The following is a 26,449-nucleotide window of genomic DNA, read 5'->3' on the forward strand; positions in this document are numbered from 1 at the left end:
TTCTTTGATTTTCTGTTTTTTTTATTTCTGCTCTTTATTTTGTGTTTATGTTTTCCCTGCCATCTATCTCTTTTCCTTTTCTTTTATGATTTGCTATGTTTTTTTTGTTTTGATGTATTATTTTAACTCTTCCTTTCGTCTTCATTTTCTTCATTTTAATCTTTCCGTTTTTCTTTCCTCTTATACTTCTTTGGTTATTTTGTTATTTTATTTTAACTCTTCATTTTGCCTTTATTTTATCCCTGCCATCTATCTTTTTTTCTTTTCTCTTATATTTTCTATGGTTCTGTTTTGATATTTTATTTCAGCTTTTCATTTCGTTTTCATCTTTCCCTTTTTCTGTTCTCATGATTTTCTATGTTTTTTTGTGTTATTTTAACTCTTCATTTTGTCTTTACTTTTTACCTATCATCTTCTTTTTTCTTTTTTCTCTTATGATTTTGTCTGGTTTTTTATACTCTATTTCAAATCTTCATTTTGGCCTCCATTTTCTTCGTTTTTGTCTTTCACTTTTTCTTTCCTGTTATGTTATTCTGTGTTTTATTTTTGTTTCTTTATTTCAAATCTTCATTTTGTCTACATTTTCTTCTCTTTCAACTTTTTATCTTTCTTTTCTCCATAGTCTTTAATTTTTTCTTTTCTTATAACTCTTCATTTTTGTCTTTATTTTCTTTCGTTTCATATTTTTCTTTATCTTCCCTTCTGGCCATTTACGGTATTCTTGTTATTTTTATTGACTTCTTCATTTTTTTGTCTGTGTTTTCTTCCTCTTCATCTTTCTCTTTTTGTTTTCTTTTATAATTTTATCTTTCATTCATTATCCTTTCTGCCAACATTATTAGCTAGAATAAATATTTGTTTCCTTCTCTTTTTTGTTGTGCCTTTCTTCCTTTTCCCTGCCTTTATTTGCCTATCTTTTCGCACTTCCTTTCTTCCTTCTTCTCTTTTTAATGGTTTCTTTTTTATATGCTTGTTCCTTCCTCATTCGTCATTTTTAAGGGTAAGAACAGATTAAAGTGAATGGTTGCTAAGGAGCTTTGTTTAAATTGGAGCATTCTGACACTCCGTAAATAATATAATATAGATCCTACAGATTAGAGCAGCTCGTTGCTAAGGAGTCTTGTTGTTGGCAGCTCGGCGCGGAGGCACTGTTCCTCCTGTGTGCGAGCGGCACCGGCCTGTATTACCGCCACATGACGGAGGCGGCGCATCACGACACGTTCGTGGGCACGCGGACCTGCATCGAATCGCGGGTCAAGCTCGAGTGCGAGAAGGAGCAGCAGGAGCAGCTGTTGCTCAGCGTCATTCCGGCCTACATCGCCGCAGAGGTGAGTTCAATATTGCATGCAGAGGAAACGGCCCGTGTCTGGTAATCAGATGCAAATGGAATTTTAAAATATACATCTAGCAGTTGAGACGTTAAACTCTACGTTGATATAAATAGACTGGAATTGTAAAATATAGATGGATTTATGTTGTTTCTTGACACAACAATCTTAGTTGAATGAATAATAAATCAGGCTTTCAACATGACTCCTTGGTTTAAATCTCGACTACCCATAGTCTGAAATGGAATTTGACAGTTGTCGTTGTCGGTATTTGGGGCAGATTAATTATCGGGGTAATGTCTCTTCTTCTCTCACCATTCTTACAAGTTACGACGTGAATAAGTGTGATCCAATACTAGGGTGCCATCCCAGAAAGTCCACTGACCCATTTTCAGACCAGTTTGGTCGCTCCTTTAATTTCTAAACTACGTAACTTGTTCCAATGAAGTAAACGGCGATCGACTGACGAAGAATCAATGTATCCAACGTGACCTTGAGTTGAGCGGATGACGTCATCTAGCGATACACGGGAGGGGGAAGTTGTGGCACGATTTGGCGGGTCGCGCTGCAGCCGAAGCAATGTAACTCGAGAATGCGAAGCGATGGAACATTCGAAGTGGTGTCAAACACTTCATAACGAAGAGGCTACAATCTCAATTGTGTAATAATCAGCAGTAGACAAGTCAAGTTTAAAAAAATTTGTGAATGAAGTTCAGTGACTAGAGATAATTCAGAATTTTGAGGCATATGTAGCTCTGACGTAGACTTTATACATAATGTATATTATTACGATACCGAAGTACATATGATATTTCGGTGCACAAATTCTGCGTCTTCATATGATGAAGGATGATTGGAACGGATGTACTTCGGTACATCGTAAGAATATATGATATGCGAAAAATAATCACTTAGTGATTTAAGACGGCGCTTATTCCGTCGGATTCCGGCCACTTCGTCACTCATAACGAGTGCACCTCTACATATGTGTGGATATTGTGCCACTATCATACATCTATGACACAGTGTATGGGGTAGGTCACTAGAGGGAACCCAAGAGGTGGAACTTAAACAGATGATTCAATCCGACATCGGGATGGGAATCCGGTGTGGCTTAGTGGATAGAGCGTCAGCACGTAGAGCTGAAAACCCGGGTTCAAATCTCGATGCCGGAGAGAATTTTTCTTTGTTTCACTCATCCTTCGTACCATCGTAGAACAAGAAAGTCTTGAGTGATGGGGATTTGTGGCTTCCGGTTTAATAAATTGTTCCGGAAAGGTCGAAAACATGCAGTTTTACATCACGGACTACTTCATATGACCTGTTTAATATTTTATTGATCCTGTCCTTTTGCTCTCGGACGCCTCATATATCTATTTGCCATTCATTCATTGGGCCTGCACTAGAATCTGTTTCAGTAGTCTACCCTTGTCCATTCTCAAAACGTGATCATAGGCCTACCTGTTTTGTTTTTGTTGTGCAGTTTTTCGTTTAAATTATATATTTCTGTGTGTGAATATCATCAACAATATTCTATTTTATCACAGAGGATGACCCAGCTCTGCTCTGAAGAACTTAATTATAGAGAGATTTTTCTTTTATCTCTTTCTCTCGTTTTGTAGACTAGTTTTTGCAGCCATATGGTGATACTGAATTTATCAACGCTTCGAAACTTCGTTCCTATCTCAAACATCTGCTATGACCTTTCCAAAGCTACCTTTTCCTGTCAGTGTCTTCGATATAATCTAATGAGACGTTAAAACCCAAGTAATCGAACCTAGATATCTGTTCGATTGTTTTTCCTGTTATGACTATTTTGTATTTGATAGGTTTCAGAAAATTATAGATTGGGAATCTCGATTGCTTTTGTCTAATTAAATTATTGCTGCTCATGAAGATGTGAGTTGAGCCCCTCCGAGCGGCCTGCGTTCGAGGGCAGTCCCAGCCAGAGCCCCCCCCCCCGATGTAGGACTAACAGATAGATACGCACCTGTTGGCGTAAGAGATGAGCCTTTGACCCACATGAAGCATGTCCTAGTCTTACCTCAGAAGCCAGAAGGAAGTAAGTCCAGAGTCTCCATTTTGAGATAGGTGAAATGAATGTTCCACTTTTACACAGATGTATGACTAGACAGCGGAAAAAAGTCATTCGGATGTGAAGATAACTACAACGCGAGTAGTTTGTCTCGTCAGAGAGTTGTTATTTACGTTAGCACAGTAGGCACATAGAGGCGCGTGCTATTTCACAATTAAACATTCCCAAAAGCGCAGAAGCACATTCGATGACAGGCCGAAGTTTACGATCTGAGTTACAGCTGAGATCGTTTAATAATTGGTGTTGTCTTCCACAAAAAGGCAAAGGAGTGGTAACTTACAGTGAAGATCCAAAAAACAACTCTTGGATTAGTAATAGAAGAGGGATATCATCCTCAGAGTGGACCAATGCCATAAAGAAGTCCACAAACATCGCAGCAGTACGATCGGTGCCAGGTCTTTCCTTTCAAGATCAAAAATGTCGTCATCCAGGATGCAGCGAAGTAGAAACCCTTGGGTATGTTTTGGATTATTGCCCTAAAGGAGAACTACTGAGGAACAATAAAGTGAGAAGCTCCATCGCACCCACTCTTCGGAAGGGAGGTTTCGAAGAAGTTCACTGCTTGGCTGAGATGGGTCAACGAGAAGAGCAGACATTATAGCCATCGATCGCTGGAATCAAAGAAGCCTCATTCTTGACTCCACTGTCCGTTTTGAGAAGGATGATCAACAAGCCAATAACATTAACGATGAAAAGAAGTCTATTTACAACCCATGTATTCCTCACTTCAGTGAGAGATACAAAATGAATATTAATACATGGGAAGTGAAAGGACTTCTTTTTGGCGCTAGGGGAACTTAATTTAAGCTAACCAAAACCCTTCTCCTTTCTTTTAAATTTTTTAATGAGGACATTAACAAAATTTGTCTAAAGGTATTGAGAGATTCATTATCCATTTTACACAATCACTTGTATAATACTATGTAATTTTTTTTTACTTCATTTCATTACTCTTCAATGTATTTTCATCTTATGTTTCTCCGAAATCAAATTGTACTTTATTTTTAAATTTATCATTGTTCCGTAGGCCTATTCTCTCCGCAATCATATTGTATTTTTAATTTAACCTCTGCTTTGTATTCTGGATCCTAGTGGTCAGCCGTAGATTTCGGCCAGATGTCCCAAATTATGGAACTTGTGTGGGAATCGATGATTCAGAAGGTGCCTGATATTTTGTATATTTTTCTATAAACCCTTTAAAGTGAGGATTGTCCAACGTTTTGAATGGAATATTGCAACTTATCATCATTCGACACAAATCCTAGCAAAAGTCATATTTCATATTTGAGGCGGAATTTGAACTTGAACCCTTATTTTCTTCTAATATACGAGCAAGATTTTTCATGTGCTTCTGTGTATTACAGTGATGTTCTGTAGATTGTTTTGTTATCTTTTTTAATGCACAGATACATAACTCACATTTAATTGTTTCACCAATTGCTTCTGTACTAAAAATGTCGACACCATATTCTTATATTAAAGAATACACCCTATGTTTTTTAATACCTGCCTTCGAACACAAATGAATAATATGTTTACGTATCTCAATGTTCTCTGTTCACGTACGGACGAGGACTGACTGAGAACGCAGAGTGGCAGTTGTTTTCGGTGTTCGCTGGTGCTTTCTGTGGACGGTACCGTGTTGTAACTACCTGCTTGGAAAAGTGCACACCTCATGCCGTAGTCTATGCGTACAGTACTTGTAAACCGTAAACATGACTTTTGACTTTTTTCCGCTGTCTATTTATGACTTATTTCCTCTGAATATCAAAACAAATACGCAGTTATCCATCCCTACAATTCGGGAGTACCTACATCAAAATAAGCATATAGGCTATGAATGAACCATAACCTGAAAAATTAATATTTTGGCGCTTACTTCCTTTTGCCTTCTGACGCAAGAAGTGGAATTTTTAATGTACAATGATTATAATTTCCCCCACAGTTCACAATCATCCATATCATGATACATATGGCAACTAGAAAACTTTGCACCGAATTACAAAGATGAGATTATAAGTCGAACGTTCCATCCGTAGAAATTATAGAGTTGGCGCCTAAGATTGAGTCAGTGGGTATGACACATTGAGATGATATTATTACCGCAGTCTACCAGGTACTTAATGGTTATACTCTTACGGTGGGTTTATAGGCTAATGCGAATCTATAAATGTTTATTTGCGCAAAACAACTACATTTGCAGATACTTCTGGTGAGATGCGCGCAAGCACTTATCTCCAGAGGACTTCATAATAGGTCTGAATGCCTCATGCTCGATTTGTAACAGTTCAATAACCAGTTTTTATAGTTGGCCTTGGATTTAACTGTTAGGTGTTGTTGAATGACAGCACGTCTTTATAAAAGTCGCAATGTGCACATGACAGGTTTATTTGCAAGCATATATCTCTGCTTGTTTTTAGGTGCGAAGTAAATTCGTTCAAGTTAAAATAAAATTTTGCATTTAAAAATGCAAAAATCTAAAGTGTACAGATATAAACCAACTTTCACAAATTTTAGGAACGTAGGCTAACTTATAAATAATACCCTTTAGAGAACAGGTACCGGTAGGTAATACCAAATACCATACTATAATAATACCGGAAGCTGTATACTAGCAGCATTGACGTGAGTGTGAAATATCCCGTACCTGATGTCTAGCCGAGCGGCGTGGAATTACGTCCACAAATACAAATATTAACATAGCGGGAATCGGACTATTGTTTAAAACGTTTAATGTAACATTATTATTTTGTATCAAAGCTGGATATTATGAGAAATATTGCATACTTCCGTTAATTAATTGTTACATATTTTTTTCTTTGTTTTAGTGAGACAAAATTAATTCCGACATTAAGAATGAATTTACAATAATGCTTTATAATTATACCCGTTGCTGACAGTTGTAAAGATAAATTTGATACTAATATGATGGTTGTAATAATTAGTAAAGGCATGTGGACAACAATAAAACTTAATTTGATAAAACCTTAAAATTTCCAATACATTTTAACTTCTATTCATTTATTAGGCCTAAAAAAAGCTAATTTTTATTGTTCTATCAACACAGAGACGAAGGCATTAGGCATTAGGCCTAATAAAGAATGTTGTTGACTCACGTTTTATGATCTCTCGGAAATCGAAAGTATAATTTGAAGCAGTTTGTAATGCTGTAATTGTAGCAGTTATAAACAGCACATATACAATCCGACATTTTAACACAGCACTAATTAATATAACTATTTCCTAGCCCAGCAACAATCTACATTATAGTAGATTACAGCTTGCTTCGCGGGTTTCAGCACGCCCTGCCGCCTAGGTAGCAGCACCTGCGCCGTTCGCGCACAGAACTGCTAGCTTTCTAGTATTATTATAGTAAGGTATTTGATAATACTCGTATGTAATTACTACAGGCAGACAAAATGTGAAATTTCAATTTCTAAATAATTTCTGCTATCGTTATGAAAACAATTCAGAATGTGTAAATGCAATGAACCCCAAACAAATTTTCATAATATTTTGGTACAATTTTCGTATTTCATAAAAGTCTTCATATATATTTATATTTCGTACGTTTTTTCCTCCATCTGCGTTAATTTTTTTATAACTACCATTGAACAGGATTTTTCAGATAATTGAAAAATGCTGTTCAATGGTAGTTATAAAAATATTATAAGGAGATAATAGAGATGTTTTCCAGGAATCACTTGAAAAAACCAAGCCACTCATTTCACCAAATGTCCGGAATATCTAAGTTGAGCTGAAATCTCCAGATTTCCCTTTAGAGTAAGGTAAAGGCACCTAAGACTGCGCAGTGTAATATTTTTATAGTTGGCAGCATTGTTGATTCCCGCCGTTCCGTCGAGAGATGTTGCTTGTGAGGTATAGCTCTATCACAGTCTAGTATATACAGTCACGAAGTTCAATACTTAATATACATCCTTAGATAGTTGCTAATCACCAGGATCGCTATTATCGCCTCATCACTGACCCTTTCCCTAGCAAATGATTAAATATATGAGTATTGTACTTTCGATATTGTGTTCTTTTGAAAAAATTAATACCTTCCTTCTACTATTGAAATATCAAATACATAAGGTTTATGTATTATTTTCATAAATTATATATTATATTTTATAAACTCACCTTCCTGGATCTTTCGGAAGAAGGATAACTCTGACCTCTTTTTCTTACAATTTATAGTACTATAAACGTATCCTTTTCTCATATTATTATTCAAATTATCGTATTTTAGTCATTTACAGTTATTACAACCGATGACGAATATTTCACAGTTTACACAACTTTTCACAACAATGCGAAATACGGCACAGTCAATGCCTTTTCGATCTAGACCAGGCCGTAATATATGTTCGGGTTTTCTATTTCAGTGTATGGAGCTCAGTGAAATATTATATTATAACTTTATTGAATATCATTGCTAAGTTTTATTTAATGTAATGTGTCCATAAGTTCCGTTTACTTCTTGTCGCATAATATGTTGCAGAAACAATTACAAAACTGTGTTATTTTAATGTGAAGAGAATTTTACATGTTAACATAATCTGTTCGCATCAATATTTTAAGTTTAGAATAAAAGCTATTTTGAGATTTAATAAAAAAGAATTTATATTGTGATTTTAATTTAGCACATCTACCTTCCTTAATTGTAGACAGAAAATTTACCATAGCACTACTATGAAATTAGTGTACGTACGATTGTGTTACTTCGTCTCTTAGGTAGTAGGTAAATACAATAATTCAGTACTCAATTGTAGTATTAAAATACAGACAAATTGAACGTGCGGGTATCATACATGACATTATGTTTAATTGCAATGTGTAATTGCGAATATAGGAATATAAGTTAAATGTAGAAAAAATATAACTTATAATTTCCATATGACATAACATATATATGTAATGGAGGGCATTGGAGACCACTAAAATTGGACAGAAAGGGGCAACTGGTACGGTAAATATAACCTATAATTTCAACACATCTAAATATCCGTGTGGTGTAACTGAAAATTATTGAATCGTGCATAAATGAATGTACAAGAATTTCGCAATATTTAATCGAAATAAAGGCAGGTATTACACATACGAATAACGTAGGCTAATATTCACACTAAAATAATATTACACCTTAACTCGCAAGTGAATTATGCCTGAAGTGTCTCATAATCATTGTTTCAAATTTTATTAATGCAATTACACTACATTTTAGAGAAATATATGTTACTCTTTATGAATTCCAACTATTTTATATGGTTGAAACGCCGCCCTTCGTGATCGGGTTAAGCGAGTAACGTGGTCTGCCCTATGGCCTGTATTAAATCAATGGCAATAGCACAGTCTATTGTTCCTAGTACTCACAGCGCTCCAAGCGGCTAGCACTATCGCGAGGAATGCAAAAAATCATCCCAAGCTTCGTGACTGTATATACTAGACTTTGGCTCTATGGTGTAAACTGTAAAGTGTTTGTATGAAAGTGGATTTACAATGGTTTATTGGGTAAAAATTGATTTTATCCAGATTCTCGTATAAATTTGCATATGAAGAAGGTTAAGTTTATTTAACAATTCCAACTATGTAAACCTGTATCCATGTATTACTGTTGCTAAACAAATACATAAGCTACGTTATGCACTTTTCCCTGTTTGTCTAAGTAAACACTCCTGCCATTTATTGACTACAATGCAGAACTATGTAGAATCCTCTAAGATTGCGCACTGAAGCACATCGTGTCGTAAAACAAGTTTTTATAAATTAAATATTATGATTTCTTGCAGCTTTCTACCCATGTGTGTCATGATCTCGTCATATGTTAGGAAATCGAATAGAAAATTAATATTTATCCAAGAAATGTTAGAGAAAAGTCGAACAAAATCGAAAATGATAAAAGTACACGAAAATGAAGATACATTTCCTTAGCAGTTCAACCTGAGATTATTGAACAGGCACTAATTTCACCAGCTATGATCTCTTCGTTACCAGAGACAATGGAGTCAAAGAGAAGGAAACGAATTAAAAAAAAATCTGAGGTTTTCTGTTTCTCTCCGTACAAGAACTCACTTCTAAAAACAATGAAAACTTCTACCAACAAGAAACAATGCAAAAAGACCAGTTCTCGTGATTCTTCAGCTACAACGAAAAAGTCGTGCAACATTAAACAATGCAGGAAGAGTTTCAATTACTACAATTCATCAGCGTCAACTTCAACACATCGGACAGATTCAGAAGGAAAAATTGTCTGTCCTGATTGTGACGAAGCCTATGAAGAACCAATTTCTGAGGACTGGGTGCAGTGTAGTGGGTGCAAACAGTGGTGGCATGAAGATTGTTTGAGCTACGAAGACGTTGGACTCTTTAAATCTGACTTACATGTTGACGCGCATTCAACAAGAATGTAAATTTAAATATCGGGTCTTTTTCTGGGGTAAAAGCGGTCGAAACGTGGTACCAACCGCACCACCTCATTCTATGGTCCGTCCCATGAGTCTGTGGAGAGACTTATCTCACATGGGGGCGGAGTCTATCTGTGCTGGAGTGTATTGCGAACAGTATTAGCTCGAGACCTCTAAGGGGTAAGATGCTCGTGGTTGTGTGTTCAGATAGAAATGATCCCCTTCCTGCAAGCGATTGGTAGCTTTGTTCAACCAATGCCACCCCCCAGAGTGGTCATTGGTCCTGCCCTCTCACATACCATTGCGCAGAGGTCTTATTTCGTACTTCTACTCTACAGATACCTGGGACGAACCATTGTACTGAAATTTGCCACCACCTCTTTCTAAATCTTCTTGCCGTCCAAGAGTATGTCTTTACCTAACAATATTCTATTTACATACCTCATTCTTCTGCTGTTGTCTGATAAACGCTATGCAGGGCAGCCATTTACAAATCTTCAAGTACAGTCCACAGTATAGGAAGAATCAGTAGGGACAACTCTTGTCTGTACCTTTGATGTTGTTGGTACTAAATTCAAGCTCAGTAAGGTCTAGTTCTCAATGAATCCAACTATTCGCTAGTATCAAACCACTATCAAAATATTAGTAGAATATTTATTTATTTATTTTATTGGTCAGTAATACGAATAATCATGTATGTATATTATCTATCATTAATATTATGTCGCTAGGAAGTCAAAATACTTATATCCATTGTTGACGTTCATGTTCGCACTTCACCGCAACGGACGCCATGATGTATTATGTTGTACTTGCATCAATTTTACCAACATAAGCCTCAAACAGTGACTTGAATGTTAGCGTCAATTAGTGAATATTTTCATGATGATTGCATATGGAAGTAATTATTGTTATGGTTATGTTGCCATTCCTTTGCCTCATGTCTTTAAAATTGTTAAAAGATGAGTAATGCATGTTTTCAGTTAATTTTAAATTATGCCAGCCCTCCGTAGATGGAGATCCATCTGGTGGAAGTTCCAGATAATACACTCGGTTTCGTGACCATGCGCACTCAGAATTTGTTCCCACGAAATGGCTTAGGTGTCTTTACTGTATGTTCTCTATACTGTGTACAGTCCATCAGAAATATCAGCATTAGAATCAGATAGGCCCTAATCAAGGATTATTTACTTATATAATATTAATAACGATCTCTTTTAGCAACGATGAATTATCCGCTGAACTTAAGAACGTATAAATGAAATTGCGTTCATGTCGTTCATGAGCTCGTCGACGAATTAAAAAAGTGTTCTTAACTCTATATGTCAACAGCGTTGCTTTAGTCACATTGTAATACTGCTGGAAAGCTAACGCCTGAAATATAACAAGCTAAAGCTCTAAATTCGTGTCGTTATTGGTGCTTTCATCGCAAGAGAGGACATATTTGACAAATAATTCAGTATAACTCCATTTATCTGAACGCCATATATCCAGGTCGCCAATCATTGGATTTTTTTTCAGGAAATTTACAAATTGTTTATTCAGTAAAGTAAAAAAGTTTCTTTACTCCAAAATACTGTGCAATGTGTTGCAGAACGTTTCATCCCCTCAATATGACGAGTTCCTGTTTGTTTCATTGTATGTACAGCAGTGGCGTAACTTTTTATAGCTGAGCCCGCCAGCAAAAAAGATAAACAATCTGAGCCCCTTACCTTACTGCTATTATTTTTTTTATATCTTCATAGTTTTATTTGTTACATCTAATTTGAATAAAACAATTTCAGCATAGCAAAATACTTCATTTTTGAACAAAATTAAGTGAACATAACTGCAAAAAAAAATTAAATGATATAACTATATTTTACTAAGCCTATAATTACACAATAGTACCTAAGATAAATAATTGAATGTGAAGCTTAGTTCAACAAACGCATTCCCTTCTGGTCTTTCGAGAAGCAAATGACTCAATCAAATCATGTAGATAAGTCTTTGGTCCTTTTCACATTCTGTACTCAATACACTGAGAGCACTAAGTCTTTCTTGAGTCATGGTACTGGAAACTGGAGTTCATAGTAGTTTGTGTTTGACTGCTTGGTCGAAATACTGAGATTTTAATCAATTTTTAAACATGTTTTTCAAGTTCGCTTTTAATTTTGCGTTTTTCTGCACCACTTGAATGTTCATGATTACTTTTAAAAGGTTCCATTGTCGCAAATCACGAGAAAAATAATGAATTAAATCTATAGCTAGACCACAAAAAAATGCAGCTATAGCGGAAACCTAATCCATTTCCTTCTCCCACACTTGCTGCATGTTCCCCTCTGTGCATTCCCCGACGTCGATCACCAATCAGAATCTGTGTCTTAACCCAAGTTGGCGGTACTAGGCCGTTATCATCACTCTCATTGGATTGCGTTGTTTACTTCCGCTTCAACCGTATACTTCTGGTAAAAATATTTGTCCTCTATTTTCCGCACATGCTCACATAATATTCTCCATTTTTCGGGGGAATATTCATCCATGAGTTTATGATCAAACAATATTTCTCACGTAAAGACATGCCAATACTCTGGTTATAACTTAAACACACAGCACTATTATTAGTATTTATTTATTTATATTTATTTATTTATTTATTTATTTATTTATTTATTTATTTATTTTGTACTACACTTCACTTCATTTCACTTTGACGCAACTGTACTCCCTACGAACTCGCCATAAACAAGAACTGTGGGAGGGGAGATTAGCGCATGCGCATTATAACTGCATTTACAAAGTATTTATTTAGTATTAGTATTTATTTATTTAATGTGGTAGAGATAAGGCCACCAGGCCTTCTCTGCCCCTCTACCAGGGGATTACAACTATAATATGAAGAATAAAATTACAATTGATATTAAATTTACAATTATAATTACAATAAAAATTAAAGTACGACAAGATTACCTGATTAATGAAAGCTAGACAATTTATCTTAGAAGTTAAGAACAAAGAATATTTTTGTATTTACTGTATTACAAATTAAACCTAGAATAACAAAATTCTATAGTGATTAAATTACCATATATTGAGATATTTTGTGATCGATTAAGAGAACTATTTACAAGAAACCATGTCTGAATGAGTCTCAATTACTGACCAAGTGCCTAGTAAGTTTGCGTTTGAATTCAATTTTATTTCGACAGTCCCTGATGCTAGCAGGTAACGAATTCCAGAGTCTTGGCAGGGCTATTGTGAAAGAGGAAGAGTATGAGGAGGTGCGATGGGATGGTATTGTTAGTATTGTTTCATGGCGAGAGCGTGTTTTCAGTGGTATCCCTATAGTAACAAGCAGACGTGTTGCTATACAAAACTTCTGGCAACCTAATGACATGAAAATACACCACGAGAAACAATGTCTCCATTCATAAAAATCACTCTATCACATTTTCAGCGTTGGCGTATGATTGTGGGCGAGTCTACTGAGGCAATCAACGGGAGTGTATGTTGCAAAGTATTGTCAGTTGAATCATTGGATCGGGTCCAGCGATCGCGGTCATTACTACAGTTTTCCATATGACAGAGAGTTAAAAGAGTGGCAACTTTTGTTTCTTTAATGCATACCGAACTGCACTTTCACAACAAAATGTTGCTAGAGTGATTTCCACTTCTGACCCGATCATCTTAATTTTTCTACGTAAAGATTATTATTTTTTGGTCCTATAGGATATACTTGTTATGGTAACAATTAATGTTATATAATTCCTTGTATAATGACAATTGACATAATACAAAATGTCATCGTACACTTCCAACTTGGAGTCAGGCCACAAAGGGAAAAACATTGGAGGAGGGGAGTTCGATCCGGTACTGTGGATTGGACTTCGACGTAGCTCAATTGTGAGAGCGCTTGGTACGTAGAACCAAGGATCTAGGTTCGATCTCCGGCGCCGGAGCGAATTTTCTCCTCTAATATTAATTGTTACCATAACAGATACTGTATATTCTGTAGGACCAAAAAAATAATAATCTTTACGTATATTGTTCTAGCAACAGTGCATATTTCTGTACAGATTACAGTGCATATTACTGTGGAATCCCAGCCACCAAGTCACTCAACTGAGTACGCTCCTTGTATAATGGCAGTTGACTTAATACAAAATGCCAATATACATGCCCAACTTGGAGTCAGGCCACAAAGGGAAAAACACTGGAGAAGGGGAGTTCGATCCGGTGCTGTAGATTGGACTTCGGTAGCTCAATGGTGAGAGCGCTTGGCATGTAGAACCAAGAACCCGGGTTCGATTCCCGGCGTCGGAGCGAATTTTTCTCCTCTAGTATTAATAAATTATATTAATATTAATTTTTGTATATCCGATACTCAATTAGTCAGGATAATTGGAGTTCTCCTGTATACCGAAGCTAGTTTCATAGAATGTTCTAAGTTTATAAAACATAGGACATCGTAAGAGTTAATGGCCACTGGTACATCAAGTCAATTAAACGTAATATAGCACACCGACTTCGAAATATCATTACCGTAGACTAAAATCCTTCTTACTGAAGGCTACTTCACTTAAATAGATGTGGCTGTGGCTAAGGTCGAGATTCTGTTTCGCCATTGCAAGAGGCAATAGTTTGCTTTTAGTCACGTGATTTAATTTTGTCATCACTCACTCACTTGTGCACTGCCCAGCTTAATGCTTCCTATGTTATAATCTCCTCTGAGGTTATGCTACCCTGCACATCATATTCCCGTGCATATAGTATTGGTTTGATATGAGAGGGTTAGAAGCAAAGGGGTATAAGTACTCTTAAGTTATTTGTGAGAAAATTTGGTTGAAAATATTTAATAGTTCGTAAATTCCGTGGAAATTTTTATTTCAATTTTAGTGTGTGGTGTTGTTAAAAGATGTATCCTTTGCCACTGACATTTTAAATGTTTTATCTTTCCCTGGATGCACTTAACTCACGTTTTTTAGAAATGTCACCTGTACTCCTTTGCTTCTGACCCCCTCATAAGCGGTCAGTTGGTATTTATAAAGCATCTTACATGTTATTTGGAAATATAGTAGATTTATGGAAATAATATTTCAGCTGATTGATATGGGCAACTTACTAATGTTATATATTTAAGCACGTGGGCTTACAGCTGTTTCGGTATAGACACCATCGTCAGAGCCTACTGTATCATAGCGTCATCTTGATATCGCTGCCTGTTGTAAGGGTGTGTTTGTGTGTTGTAATGTGGAGTCAAATAGTGAGAGTCTTCTGAAATTGAGTGTGTTAAGAATTTTATTTGGGTGTGTTTTAGTGTGTCTGAATATTTCATATTGTTCTAATGTGTTGAGTTTTTAGTTTTTGGGTTGGATGTGTAGGATTTCCATGTCTGTAGGTATTTATGTTATTGTATGTATGGTTAGCATTAGTTATGTGTTCGGCATATGTAGATGTAGATATTTATTTGCAATAAGTGCAGCTGGATGCACGGATATTTAATGTATCTCAGTTTCATGTGGATATCAGTGTGCGATTACTAACAATTCCCTTATAAGACTGTGTGCGTCCGTTTCGTCTGCAATATTCGCCGGGCTGATCACGTAGGCCTAACACCATCCCTCGAAATGTTGTCTTGGCTCCGTCTAGAAGATCGTAGGAAAATCCGCTGTCTTTCCCTTCTCTTTCACATATTGCACTTCTCCACTCCTGTCTATTTTGCGTCTCGTTTACAAAATTTATCCACCCATCATAACCTAGACACACGATCACAACACTCCTCAATATTATCCACTCCCTCCCACCGAACATCCTCATATTCATCTTCTTTCACTGTGGCTGTTCCTCGGCTTTGGAATTCCCTACCGAGTAATGTCAGGGACTGTGAGACATCAAACCAATTTAAGAATAGGCTAACGAAATATTTTTCTAACAATTCTTGTTAACAATAATAGCTGTTTCAGGTTTCTCAATGTTTAATGGTTATATAGGCTATATCACAGATAAATATCTAAATTATCTCATTGTTGTTGTTGTTATTACTATTATTATTATTATTACTATTATTATTATTATTATTATTATTATTATTATTATTATTATTATTATGAAGAAATTGAATAGTCAGAACATAAGAAACAGCCTGTTTCGAGATGTCGTCGTGTGTGTCGGCATGACAACGTTACGTTTCTTTTCACATTGGGATTTGCTGGGAGAGCTGTCACTTGTTTTGGATGAGATTCTCGCTGATATTGGACGGCGCGGCGTCTCTTCTTTACGCCTGTCTAGTGTCTGTTCATCAACTGTGACGCTGACCCATGATTCCGACCACATGGGTCCAATTCCCCGGGGTTATAAAAGGAAGTGTAAGGTAAGGGATAGCGGATGGAAAGTGGGGGGATTGTAAGGTACAAGAACAACAATTTTCCACCCTTGCATTCGAGGTATTTTCTCTTTCTTTCATCTTTCTCGTGTTGACGTTTCCTTTGGTGTGAGATGAGCCGTATATACGTACTGCTCAGTTTTCAGTGGCGTGCACAATAGTCAGCTGAACTTAATTGAAGTTTCGTATCCGATTTGTTTATATTTTCCCATTTGAGTAAAGGGAATAAAAATGGACAGATTTATCGAATTCCCATGGCTAATTGTGTTAGGCGTCCATGTTGTTCTTAATTGTTATTGTCAACATGGTTGAGAGTGAAGGTTGTTTGGTATTTGAAATACAATTGGATGTTTCTCTTAATTTCTGTATTTATACTCCCAACATTTAAATTTCACAAGGTGGAGCTTTCTCGTTAATTACCGTATTTCATAATTGCTTTCTCATTCCATGAAGTCTTGTCTGAAGACAGGATACCAATATTAATAGTTGGAACGATTAATATATCAATACAACGCCGATGAGTTGTTTGAAATTGTAATGAATAATAATAATAATAATAATAATAATAATAATAATAATAATAATAATAATAATAATAATAATGTCTCGTTATAGAAAATTGGATTCATTTGGAAATTCTTACCACAATCAAGTACTGTGTGTAGAATGGAAAGCCAATTATACAGCATTTTAATATCTGCAGTCGTCTTCTGACCATACAAAATCCACTGTTTTTGTAATAGTCAGAGTTGCATTTCACCATGAGACAGGATATTGGCGTGTTTCTCGCATAAGATGAGCTGGGGATGGGTCTTGATTCTTGGTCAGGCAATAGTGTGACTATCGCTTCAAAGGTCGGTCTCTATGCTGTATTCCGGGCCGCTAGAGACCGAGTGCAGCTCTGTCAGCTCAAATATGGTAAGGGAATGAACGAAGGCATGAATTGGGGGGAATGATTGTGGTTTAAGATGGACCTGATAAGAAGTATCGAACAAGCAATGAGCGCTTGTTGCCCCTCAATTCTTTCTCGATACTGTATTTCGGGCCACCAGTAATCGAGTCCAGCTTCGTCAACTGGACATCATCGTATTTTTAGTGATTATTGGATTACCAGTACCATTGTTGTACAGTTTGGAATTATTGAACGTAATTAAACTGCTTGAAGTATTATTTTCTTCATCGTTGCTCTCATACAAGGTGGTAAAAAGTGTGGAGCACTGCTTGTAGCATTTATATTTTTTTATTTTCAGGAAGAAACTCCATATGCAAAAGTTGTAAAGGTATTAAGAAGGTATATTTTGAACATATTTTCTTAAAGACACCATGTATTTATTTTTTGCATTTTTGCATTCTTCAGGTACAGAAAGTTACGACATACAAAAACATGTTTCTGTAAATGAAGAAACATTGATAGCTTACAAAATGGATACCCACAATTGAAATTTAACTACATTTAATATAAGGTATGTAGTTTAAAGGAACAAAAACCAATAACAAGAGTTTATCAATGTTCTAATTGTGTCACTTGTCGATATCAGTTGATAAGAGGTGTTCAAGATGTCTCCCGTTCATTGCCAAAGTCATCATCAACATTGACTATTTCTTGGATTAGGTCTTCTGGCTTGTTCAGCTTCAGGTTGAACGCTGGTTAAAAGCTGGTCTCTCCACCGTTTTCTTGGTCGTCCAAGTCTCTTTTTCCACAAGGATTGTAGTGAAATAGCCTCTGGGGTAGTCTGTTGTTGGGCATCCGTGATACATGTTCATAACAGTTGTTTCGTTATATTGATATGATATCCGTGATGGTGGTTATGTTTAATTCCTGTTTTAAAATTGTTTAATATTTTGAACACCACTGTTCACCTGATCTATTGTATCTCATCTCAAATTCTTCATTTTAACTATTCCAGGTCTGGTGCTCGGTCATGGCAGACCCTCCACTTGAAATAGTTCCATAAGAAAAAAGTCCACTGATTGAGGGGTTGAGATCAGGATATCATGGAGGCATTTGAATTAGCCAGACCATCACCGCTTCATTTATCACTAAATTATTATCACTTTATTAGTCATTACCAAAGAGCAAAAAGTAAGACCAAATAGTACGTATGCTTCACAAATTACAACCTGAAGTATTGTTTGTTCTCTCACATGCAGTCCTGCTGTTTTATCCTCTGCACTTGACAATCGCGGTGAAATTAATGCTGGAATTATGTGACACATAAAATGCTCGCTATTTAATTAGCGGTTTCCTCCCTTCAGAAAGTTCACACTTCCCACTCTCACCCTCAGGCAATAGTCCTCACCCTCCATTCCATTGTAGCTTAATCCTCGCATAAAAGAGCGGTGCAATTTATTTAATGGGAGCCAATAAATATGCATGCGGCCAATGTTTCATTAGTCTCTGTCCTCACCACTTTGAAATCCGATAAACAATGGGAAACGTCGATATTGCCCATTCACGAACGGGAACACATTTTATTCGAAATTGCTGAGAAAATTTGAATTCTTTATTAGCTTCTGACGCAGGAATGGGGGTAACTCTTCTCTATTCAGACCTCTAAAGAAATTATACATTTAGGAAGCCATATTAAAAATGTTACCCATAATTTAATCCCGAAATTCAAGGTAGATTGAACACTAATTTTTACTGAAGTCAAGCCATGTCATTACGTTGTTTTTTTACTACCGTGTATCTGTATACTACAAATAGGTGCCCATTTCATACTTTTATCAAAATTTGGTTTTATACACCATAACTGTTTCAGTTTCTATGTACAGTGGAAGCTCTTAGGTCAAGTTCGACATCCTATAGTTCTACTGCTTACGTAGAGAATTAGATATGCCCCTATACGGGCAGTAAGAAATGGGTTTGCCATTTGAATGGAAATTAGTCCTGTGTCTTGTAGTGATACTTTTGTTAAAGGAAAACAGAATATTGTATTGATTAGGATATCCATATTGATCACTGATTTTAAATTAATGAACTTTTCTTTTTCTATTTGAGAATTGTGCCGTTTGTGAGACGGAACTGTCGAAACCCACTGTGGTACTATAAAAGTATACACAAGTCTCGGGGTGGGCAGGAAATGCAAGTACAGTACTGTATTCGTTGATGGATAACCAATAAGAATTTGTATTCATTTCACCTACCACACCCACTACCCTTATTGGACTGAACTTTCAATTCTGTTCAGTCGAACTTAGGAGAGTCCACTGTACTTTCATTCCGAAAATAGGGTCCTAGTTCCATTTTTACTGAATATAGTTAGAAGCATTATCACGTCGTTTTAGTATATCATTGCATTGAAAAGTCTGGGTAAGCTATATCGGAGACAAAGCCGCAAGTTTTCTGTGTAAATGCGTCTTTCAGGATGGGATGTTGAATGTAGGTATCCGTTGCTTCTACGCTCGCTTCCGTTTGCCCTGCATATGCCCCGACATTGTGAATTGTTTCTCTTCACTCAACTCCACTCGCGAATTTTTTCAATTTAACTTATTAACTGCTGATTATTGCTCGATTGAGATTGCGTCCTTGTTCGCTACGAATCGTTTGATACCATTGCTAACGTTCTATCGCTTCGTATTCTTAAGTTACATTGTCTCGTCTGCCGCGCGACCGGCAATTTGTACCTCAACTTCGCCCCTTTCACGTATCGCTAGATGACGTCACTCACTCTAACTCAAGGTCACGTTGGAAACATTTATCCTTAGACTGTCGATCTATGTTTTTATTCATTGGAACATGTCGTGTAGATTAGAAATTATAGGCGCGAGAAAACTAAAGTGAAAATTTATCCGTCGACTTTCTGGGATGGCACCCTAATGCTGGACCTAAATTATAGAAGTATTCACCCCAAAAATAAGGCCTAATTCACATTTGTATCAAAATTTACTTACATACACTATTAAATTGTTTTAGTTGCTGTTTATCTATATACGCCTTGGTAGGTCATTTGACAGAGCACTGCCTGACGACAACTGTTGATCATTATTCGAATTCTAATGATGGCGGATTCATATAATTATGAGGTGTGGGTTTTTCCTCCGTATTTGCAGTTTTAAGTACATTATATTCTAGATAAATTAATGACAAGACACGTTAATCGTCCATTCCATTTCTCCCATTTCCTTTCATTTTACTTTCATTTTTTGTTCTGAATGGATGGATGGATATTTATTTGCTGCATACATATAATGTGTAGGCCTATAATTAGATGTCAGTAAAGATATAAATTAAAATATACAGTACTATTGTTAAAGAATTCCACCAACACTATAAAGAGAGTTTAAAATCAGTTTGTACCTGACTGTTGTTTTAAATAAAATTATAATATTGCTTATCGTCATTACAATAATATTCAATAAATGTTGTTCCCTTATCGTAGATTTACTATGTAGAAGTCCACCGCTTTGGAGTAACGGTTAGCACGTCTGACCGTGAAACTACCGAGCCCGGGTTCAGATCCTGGTTGGGTCAAGTTACCTGGTTGAGGTTTTTCCCGGGAGTTTCCCTCAACCTATTAAGAGCAAACGCTGGGTAACTTTCGACCCTGGACTTACCTTGTTAGCATTATCACCTTTATCTCACTCAGATGCTAGATAACCATAGAAGTTGATAAATCGTCGTAAAATGACCAACTTTAAGAAAACATGTAGAACGACCTCTTAGATTGTGGTGCATGGGTATCCTTCTAACCTGTATAACCAATAAATATTTTTGAAAATCAGTTTTTTTATTCAAAATCTCAAGAGTCTTGAATAACGTTCAAGTAATGGTTATCTTATTTAAAATCCTAATGAAAGCAAATTTGAGTACGTTTGAGTAGCTTGATCAGCGATGTCTAAATCTTATGATAATGAATTGGTGTTTGAGTAGCAATAACAGCGATGTCTAAATATTATGATAATGAATTGGAAAAGATTAAAGAAAGATTTATCTAATATATGTATTGCAAAATTCACAATAATTCTGTTATAAGCAAACATTTCATACTGTGAATTTTATTTGTTACAACAATGTAATTTATTCCTCACAACAATAATTCCTTTCTACAATTCGCCTTAAACGCTCTCGGCAACAATTGGAATTTTCACTCAACACAGTATTCGTTATAGCACTCCACCGACGCCAATGACAATTTACTTGGACTAGTACGAACAACAATGAACTGTTAATCTTAACTAATATTTACAAAGCACTATTTACAAATCAGAACTACCAGTTCTCAGTTCACAGTTCTTCTATCTCAGTCACTCGAGTTCACAGTATCTCGAACCACAGACCTTCAGAGACAGTTCACTGTACTCGAACTCGGGTCCCTCCAACTGCGGTCCACTGCACTCGAACTCAGGTCCCTCCAACTGCGGTCCACTGCACTCGAACTCAAGCCTTCGGATGCTGACGCAGATGCGGACGCACACTCGAGTCGAACTCCGGCACATAAGTCTGGCTTGCTTGCTCTGGCTTACTCACTGACTGAATAACTGAAAACTGCAAACTGCAAACTGCTAACTGCTGTCGTTCCTTCGCGTCCGTAATTTATAACCACAGCGACGTAGTCTCGAAGGTTCCACGCGTCTCTAGAGATGGCACTCCAGAGAAATCCAGAGCCCTCTCCTCTCTACCAGCACCAGATGCGCGCGCAAACTCGTCGCGTTGACGTAATACACCCTCTCTCTTCTCTCCACCGCGCGACGTCACTCAATGTTCCGTGGAGCCTGTGCGATCTGCTTTCTTGCGGGACGCTGGTCGTGAGTTCGATTCTCACGTCGCTGTCACAATACAGTAAACTTTTAAATGAATTCAAGTTATTTTCTCTTTCTAATCGCACAATAATTTCTGAGGAAATAAATAAATAATGAATCAATCTATAAGTAAGTAAATAAGTAACAAAGTAAACAAGTAAATAAATAAATTTCTCAGGATCTCATATTCAGGTATAAATATTAATATATATATATATATATATATATATATATATATATATATATATATAGTATTTTGTTTAAATTTTATTAGTTATTTTCGACTTTCAGCGTATTTGCATTCAGAGTGTTTCACCATTATATTTTGTATCATGAGTACATCCCGCTTTGTAGAGGAACTTTTCATATCTTTTGTAATGTTGTGAGAAACATTTAACACCACTCGCAGCCGGTTTTCCCACTTAGTTTTCTCCATTGTTCTGCATCATCGCATATGCACTTTACTATTGTATCATTTTTACGTAGCGCTCTGTTTGATGTTTGCGAGGGAGGAATCAAAGGGTTAAATATCAACATTTCAGGTGTCGTTGATGGTGACGTGATCAAAGGGAATTCCTAAATGTCGTTCGCATTCTAGACAGCTATACGCACTTCACTGAGTGTTTGGATTCATTTGGCAATGGTTTAAATGCCTGAATGAAAATTATTAATATTTATTGCTAAGTCTGATGTTTCCACATATGTAGTGAAATACAGCTTGAGTAGTGACCGGAATGTTTTTTTTTTCTTTCTTGACAAGTACGACGCATTTGAAAGGGCACTCTAGGCTACCCTTTGTGAGGCACCTCTTAGGAAAACAATAAATAATGTGAATTCTTTTAATTTCTCATCGTGACATAGATGTAGAAACATCTAACAATTCGCAAGTACGTATGGCTCCAATATCAAGGAAAGGAAATCTATTTTTCACTCCTTTAGCAAGAAGTATTTTAAGGACTGATGTGAAACGTGTGCTATACAGCATGTTTGGAAAATCCCACCCAAAAACAGCAGTGCCATATAGAATACAAAACACCAAATAATTTAGGGTTACTTACAGGAATCCACACTTCATATCCACGTCTGTGGTCCAAGCACTTGGGGTGCTGGTCTTTTATTCAGACGGTCCGGGTTCGTTCACCGACGAGGTCGTCATGGAAATGAAAAAATAAAATGAAATTCAAATAAGTTCAAAACTAGAGATTGATCCTCTGGTTAGGTTCTGGCTGATATGTACATATATTATCAGGGAGTACATCTCACTTGACAATATGTGCCAGAGGAAGAACAATTGTTTGTATGCATCTAAAGTCTGACTAGTGTAATAGCTAGTCGGCAATGTATGCAATGGAGGGGGAAAGGAACTGGCCACGCTAACCCATTATCTTCTGGCCCAGTTGCCTCATAAGTGGTGCCTTCTTGGTATCACTTGTGAGGTTCAGACCTATCTTCGAACAGTTGACTAAACAACAACTAGAGATTGAACTTTCCCCTATAGTGGCTGAGTGGTTAGACCTTTCTCTGTCACGCAGGCGATTCGGGTTCGAGTTTCGGTCAGGCCTGGGATTTTTCATTGACTATTACACTTTTACTGCATCATACTACGAGTACGTTTGATCAATAAAACGGTACGAAAGGACGTGTTTCAACCAATCATGGCTGTTTATCCTACAATTTTTTCATTTACCTAGCATTTGTTTATTTTTATCACTTCCATTTTTATCATTTGCCTAGCATTTATTTCTTTGTTTGCCAACATTTCAAACTGCAAATTCTTTACAATACATAAAACATGCTTTGCGATCGTCATTTGTTTCCCAGAATAAATAGTCGACTGAAAATGGCGGCTTCGTTCAAACGTTTTGGTGAAGGTAACGAAATGGGTCACAGTCCTGCCATCTATCCGCATTGTGCGAAACCTGGATGACTCAAAGTGAAGTGGGTAGGCATTAGACACGCACACACACGTTAATGAAATAGAAATTTAGTAAATCAGTATCTATTTTATTGTATTAGAGTACTTTATTTCTTCTAATATTTATATACTTTCTTCAGTTTTTATCAACTCCCTACCATTTGTTTCTTTGTTTGCGACATTTCAAACTGCAAATTCTTTGCCATACTATACGTCTTGGAAGGACCGTTGGAATGGATCCTGTGCTGCTTGGTCACCTGACATTGTGAACTTAGAGCGGGGAACAGTACGAGGACCTTACTGGGTGAGCGGATGAGGAGCCACATGCGACCGGTGGGCTGATACACCCTCATCTTCATTCATCCCATACACTTCGGGGTGCACAATACGTCTCAGTATGGCCGAGGTGCAAAGGGTCGTCCTAACCCGTAGCCACCGTAACCTAACGTAACCTAACTTACGGTACTATAAAACATGCTTTGCGATCGTCATTTGTTTACTGCATAGACAGTCAACTGAAAATGGCAGCTCCGTTCAAACGTTTTGTGAAGCTAACATTAGTGAAATAGAATTTTAATGTCAATTAATATTTTATTGTATTAGAGTACTTTATTTCTTCTAATCTTTACATACTTTCTTCTAATCGTGTAATAGTGAATTAAATACCACTCGAGTTTTGATTTTCTCTAGCTAAATCAAAACCTCTAGTGAGATTACTGTTGAAAAATCCATAGTGACACTTGTGGCGGACGAGGTCGTAGTTGGGGGTGTTTCTCGGGATTCTCCCATTTCCCCAAATTAGGCATCTACATCTTTCTTTCAACATTTCTCCATTTCGTCATCATTCCATAGAATTCCCAGAACGCTGGCTGGCGACGAATAGAGAGGACTGGTCTAGGGACGTGGGGGGGTTGCTGGCTCGAAACGTAGGCACGCAGCGAACCTTAGTATAGTCAGCCTCCTCCCTAAAATTCCATTCCATTCCAAGATTGCGCATCGGGCATTATTGAGAGGTATAACCGCGTAAAATTGCCCGATAATAATAATAATAATAATAATAATAATAATAAGAAGAAGAAGAAGAAGAAGAAAAACAACAAGAAAATAATAAGAATAACAATATAATATTAATAATAATTATAATATAGAGTGTTAGTTGAGAGTCCGGAGGGAAATAGACCTTTGGGGAGGCCGAGACGTAGATGGGAGGATAATATTAAAATGGATTTGAGGGAGTTGGGATATGATGGTAGGGAATGGATTAATCTTGCTCAGGATAGGGGGACCGATGGCGGACTTAAGTGAGGACGGCAATGAACCTTCGCGTTCTTTCAAAGCCATTTGTAAGTAATAATAGTAATAATAATAATAATAATAATAATAATAATAATAATAATAATAATAATAATAGTTAATAGACCGTGTGATAATAATACTGAATCTTCCGTTTTAATTTTTGTAAAACTTTAAAAAAATATCTCATAGCTACATTGATTGGCTTCTGAAGAATCCAGATAGTCTACACGCAGCAATTTTTTCAATGATTTACTGATACATAGAACCTGAGAAATTGGCTAAAGGAGACAGAAAACTGACCCACAGTCGTTTTTCACTGTTGGAAATCGATTCAGTAAATATCAGCTCATTGCCTCGTCTGTGACTGAAAATAACTTTACGTGGATTTAAATATATGCTCGTAGTAAAATCCATATCCGCCACTGTCGGTGGCACCCGGGGGTGCATTGGAATTTCCACGGCTTCGGCCGTCGTTTGGACTGCGGCGGGTCAGAGCGTGGACCACGCAGATCGATTCAGGCATTTTTATCTCTTTACTTGGCCCCCAGCAGTCGCGCGCCCGTGTCTTCGGCTTATAAGCTCTTTACCCCTATTCCGAAGCTGTCTTTGTCGCCGCACCCCACGGGAATTTATTCCGCCCAGGCCTCCCCTCCCCCTTCTCTCCCGCTTGGCCGTCAAGTGTTGAAAGTCAATCAATCCAAGAACAATCCAATGTCGTTTACTTAGCTTTCAGCTCACTTCTAGAGCGATTTATTGAGAGAGGCGGATTTAGTCTCTCAATGTTTGGAATGCATTTTTGCTGAAGGCAGGAATTCAGTTCCCGATTCAGTCCCATGCATCGAATTTCAATGTCTATCGACGTTCATATAATTTTTAAAAATTATATTTATCTTGGTTTATGACCTCTGAGGTTCTGGCTGATATGTACATTTATTATCTGGCAGTACATCTCCCTTGACGATACATGTCAGAGGAAGAACAATAATATCCTGCAGTGCAATTGCAAATGATTCATCAGGTTTTAAGCGGCTGCATAAAGAAAAATATAACATTTAGAATAATGTATGATACATCAAAATAAACAAAAACTGTCCAAGTTTCGGACACACCTTCACAAGTGTTCGATGTGGCTTCCTCACGTTACATGACACATATTGATGCGATATTGAAGTTCGTCCCATATCCTCAGTAGCATATCCCTGGTAATGAAAAAAATACTGGATAAACATTATGAATATTTAGCTCTATATAAAATTTGTGACAATTTCAAATGAGGAAATTTAATAATGATACAGATTTTGAGAC

At 36.8% G+C, this 26,449-nt stretch overlaps 1 protein-coding gene across 4 annotated transcripts in view; it reads left to right on the top strand.

The window, feature by feature from the left end:
* Positions 1 to 26,449, top strand: part of Ac76E (adenylate cyclase type 2 Ac76E) — a 1,046,273-nt gene that overhangs the window by 658,043 nt on the left and 361,781 nt on the right. For all 4 annotated transcript variants that reach the window (XR_011335836.1, XM_069845293.1, XM_069845295.1 and 1 more), the window contains exon 7: positions 1,134 to 1,328. Coding sequence is in view for 3 of the 4 variants with exons in the window: in XM_069845293.1 (XP_069701394.1) it covers positions 1,134 to 1,328 (195 nt within the window). In the remaining variant the exon portion in view is untranslated. The remainder of the gene's footprint in view (positions 1 to 1,133; positions 1,329 to 26,449) is intronic.

This window comes from Periplaneta americana, chromosome 14, assembly GCF_040183065.1.
Source record: "Periplaneta americana isolate PAMFEO1 chromosome 14, P.americana_PAMFEO1_priV1, whole genome shotgun sequence".
In the NCBI taxonomy this organism is placed as follows: Eukaryota; Metazoa; Arthropoda; class Insecta; order Blattodea; family Blattidae; genus Periplaneta; species Periplaneta americana.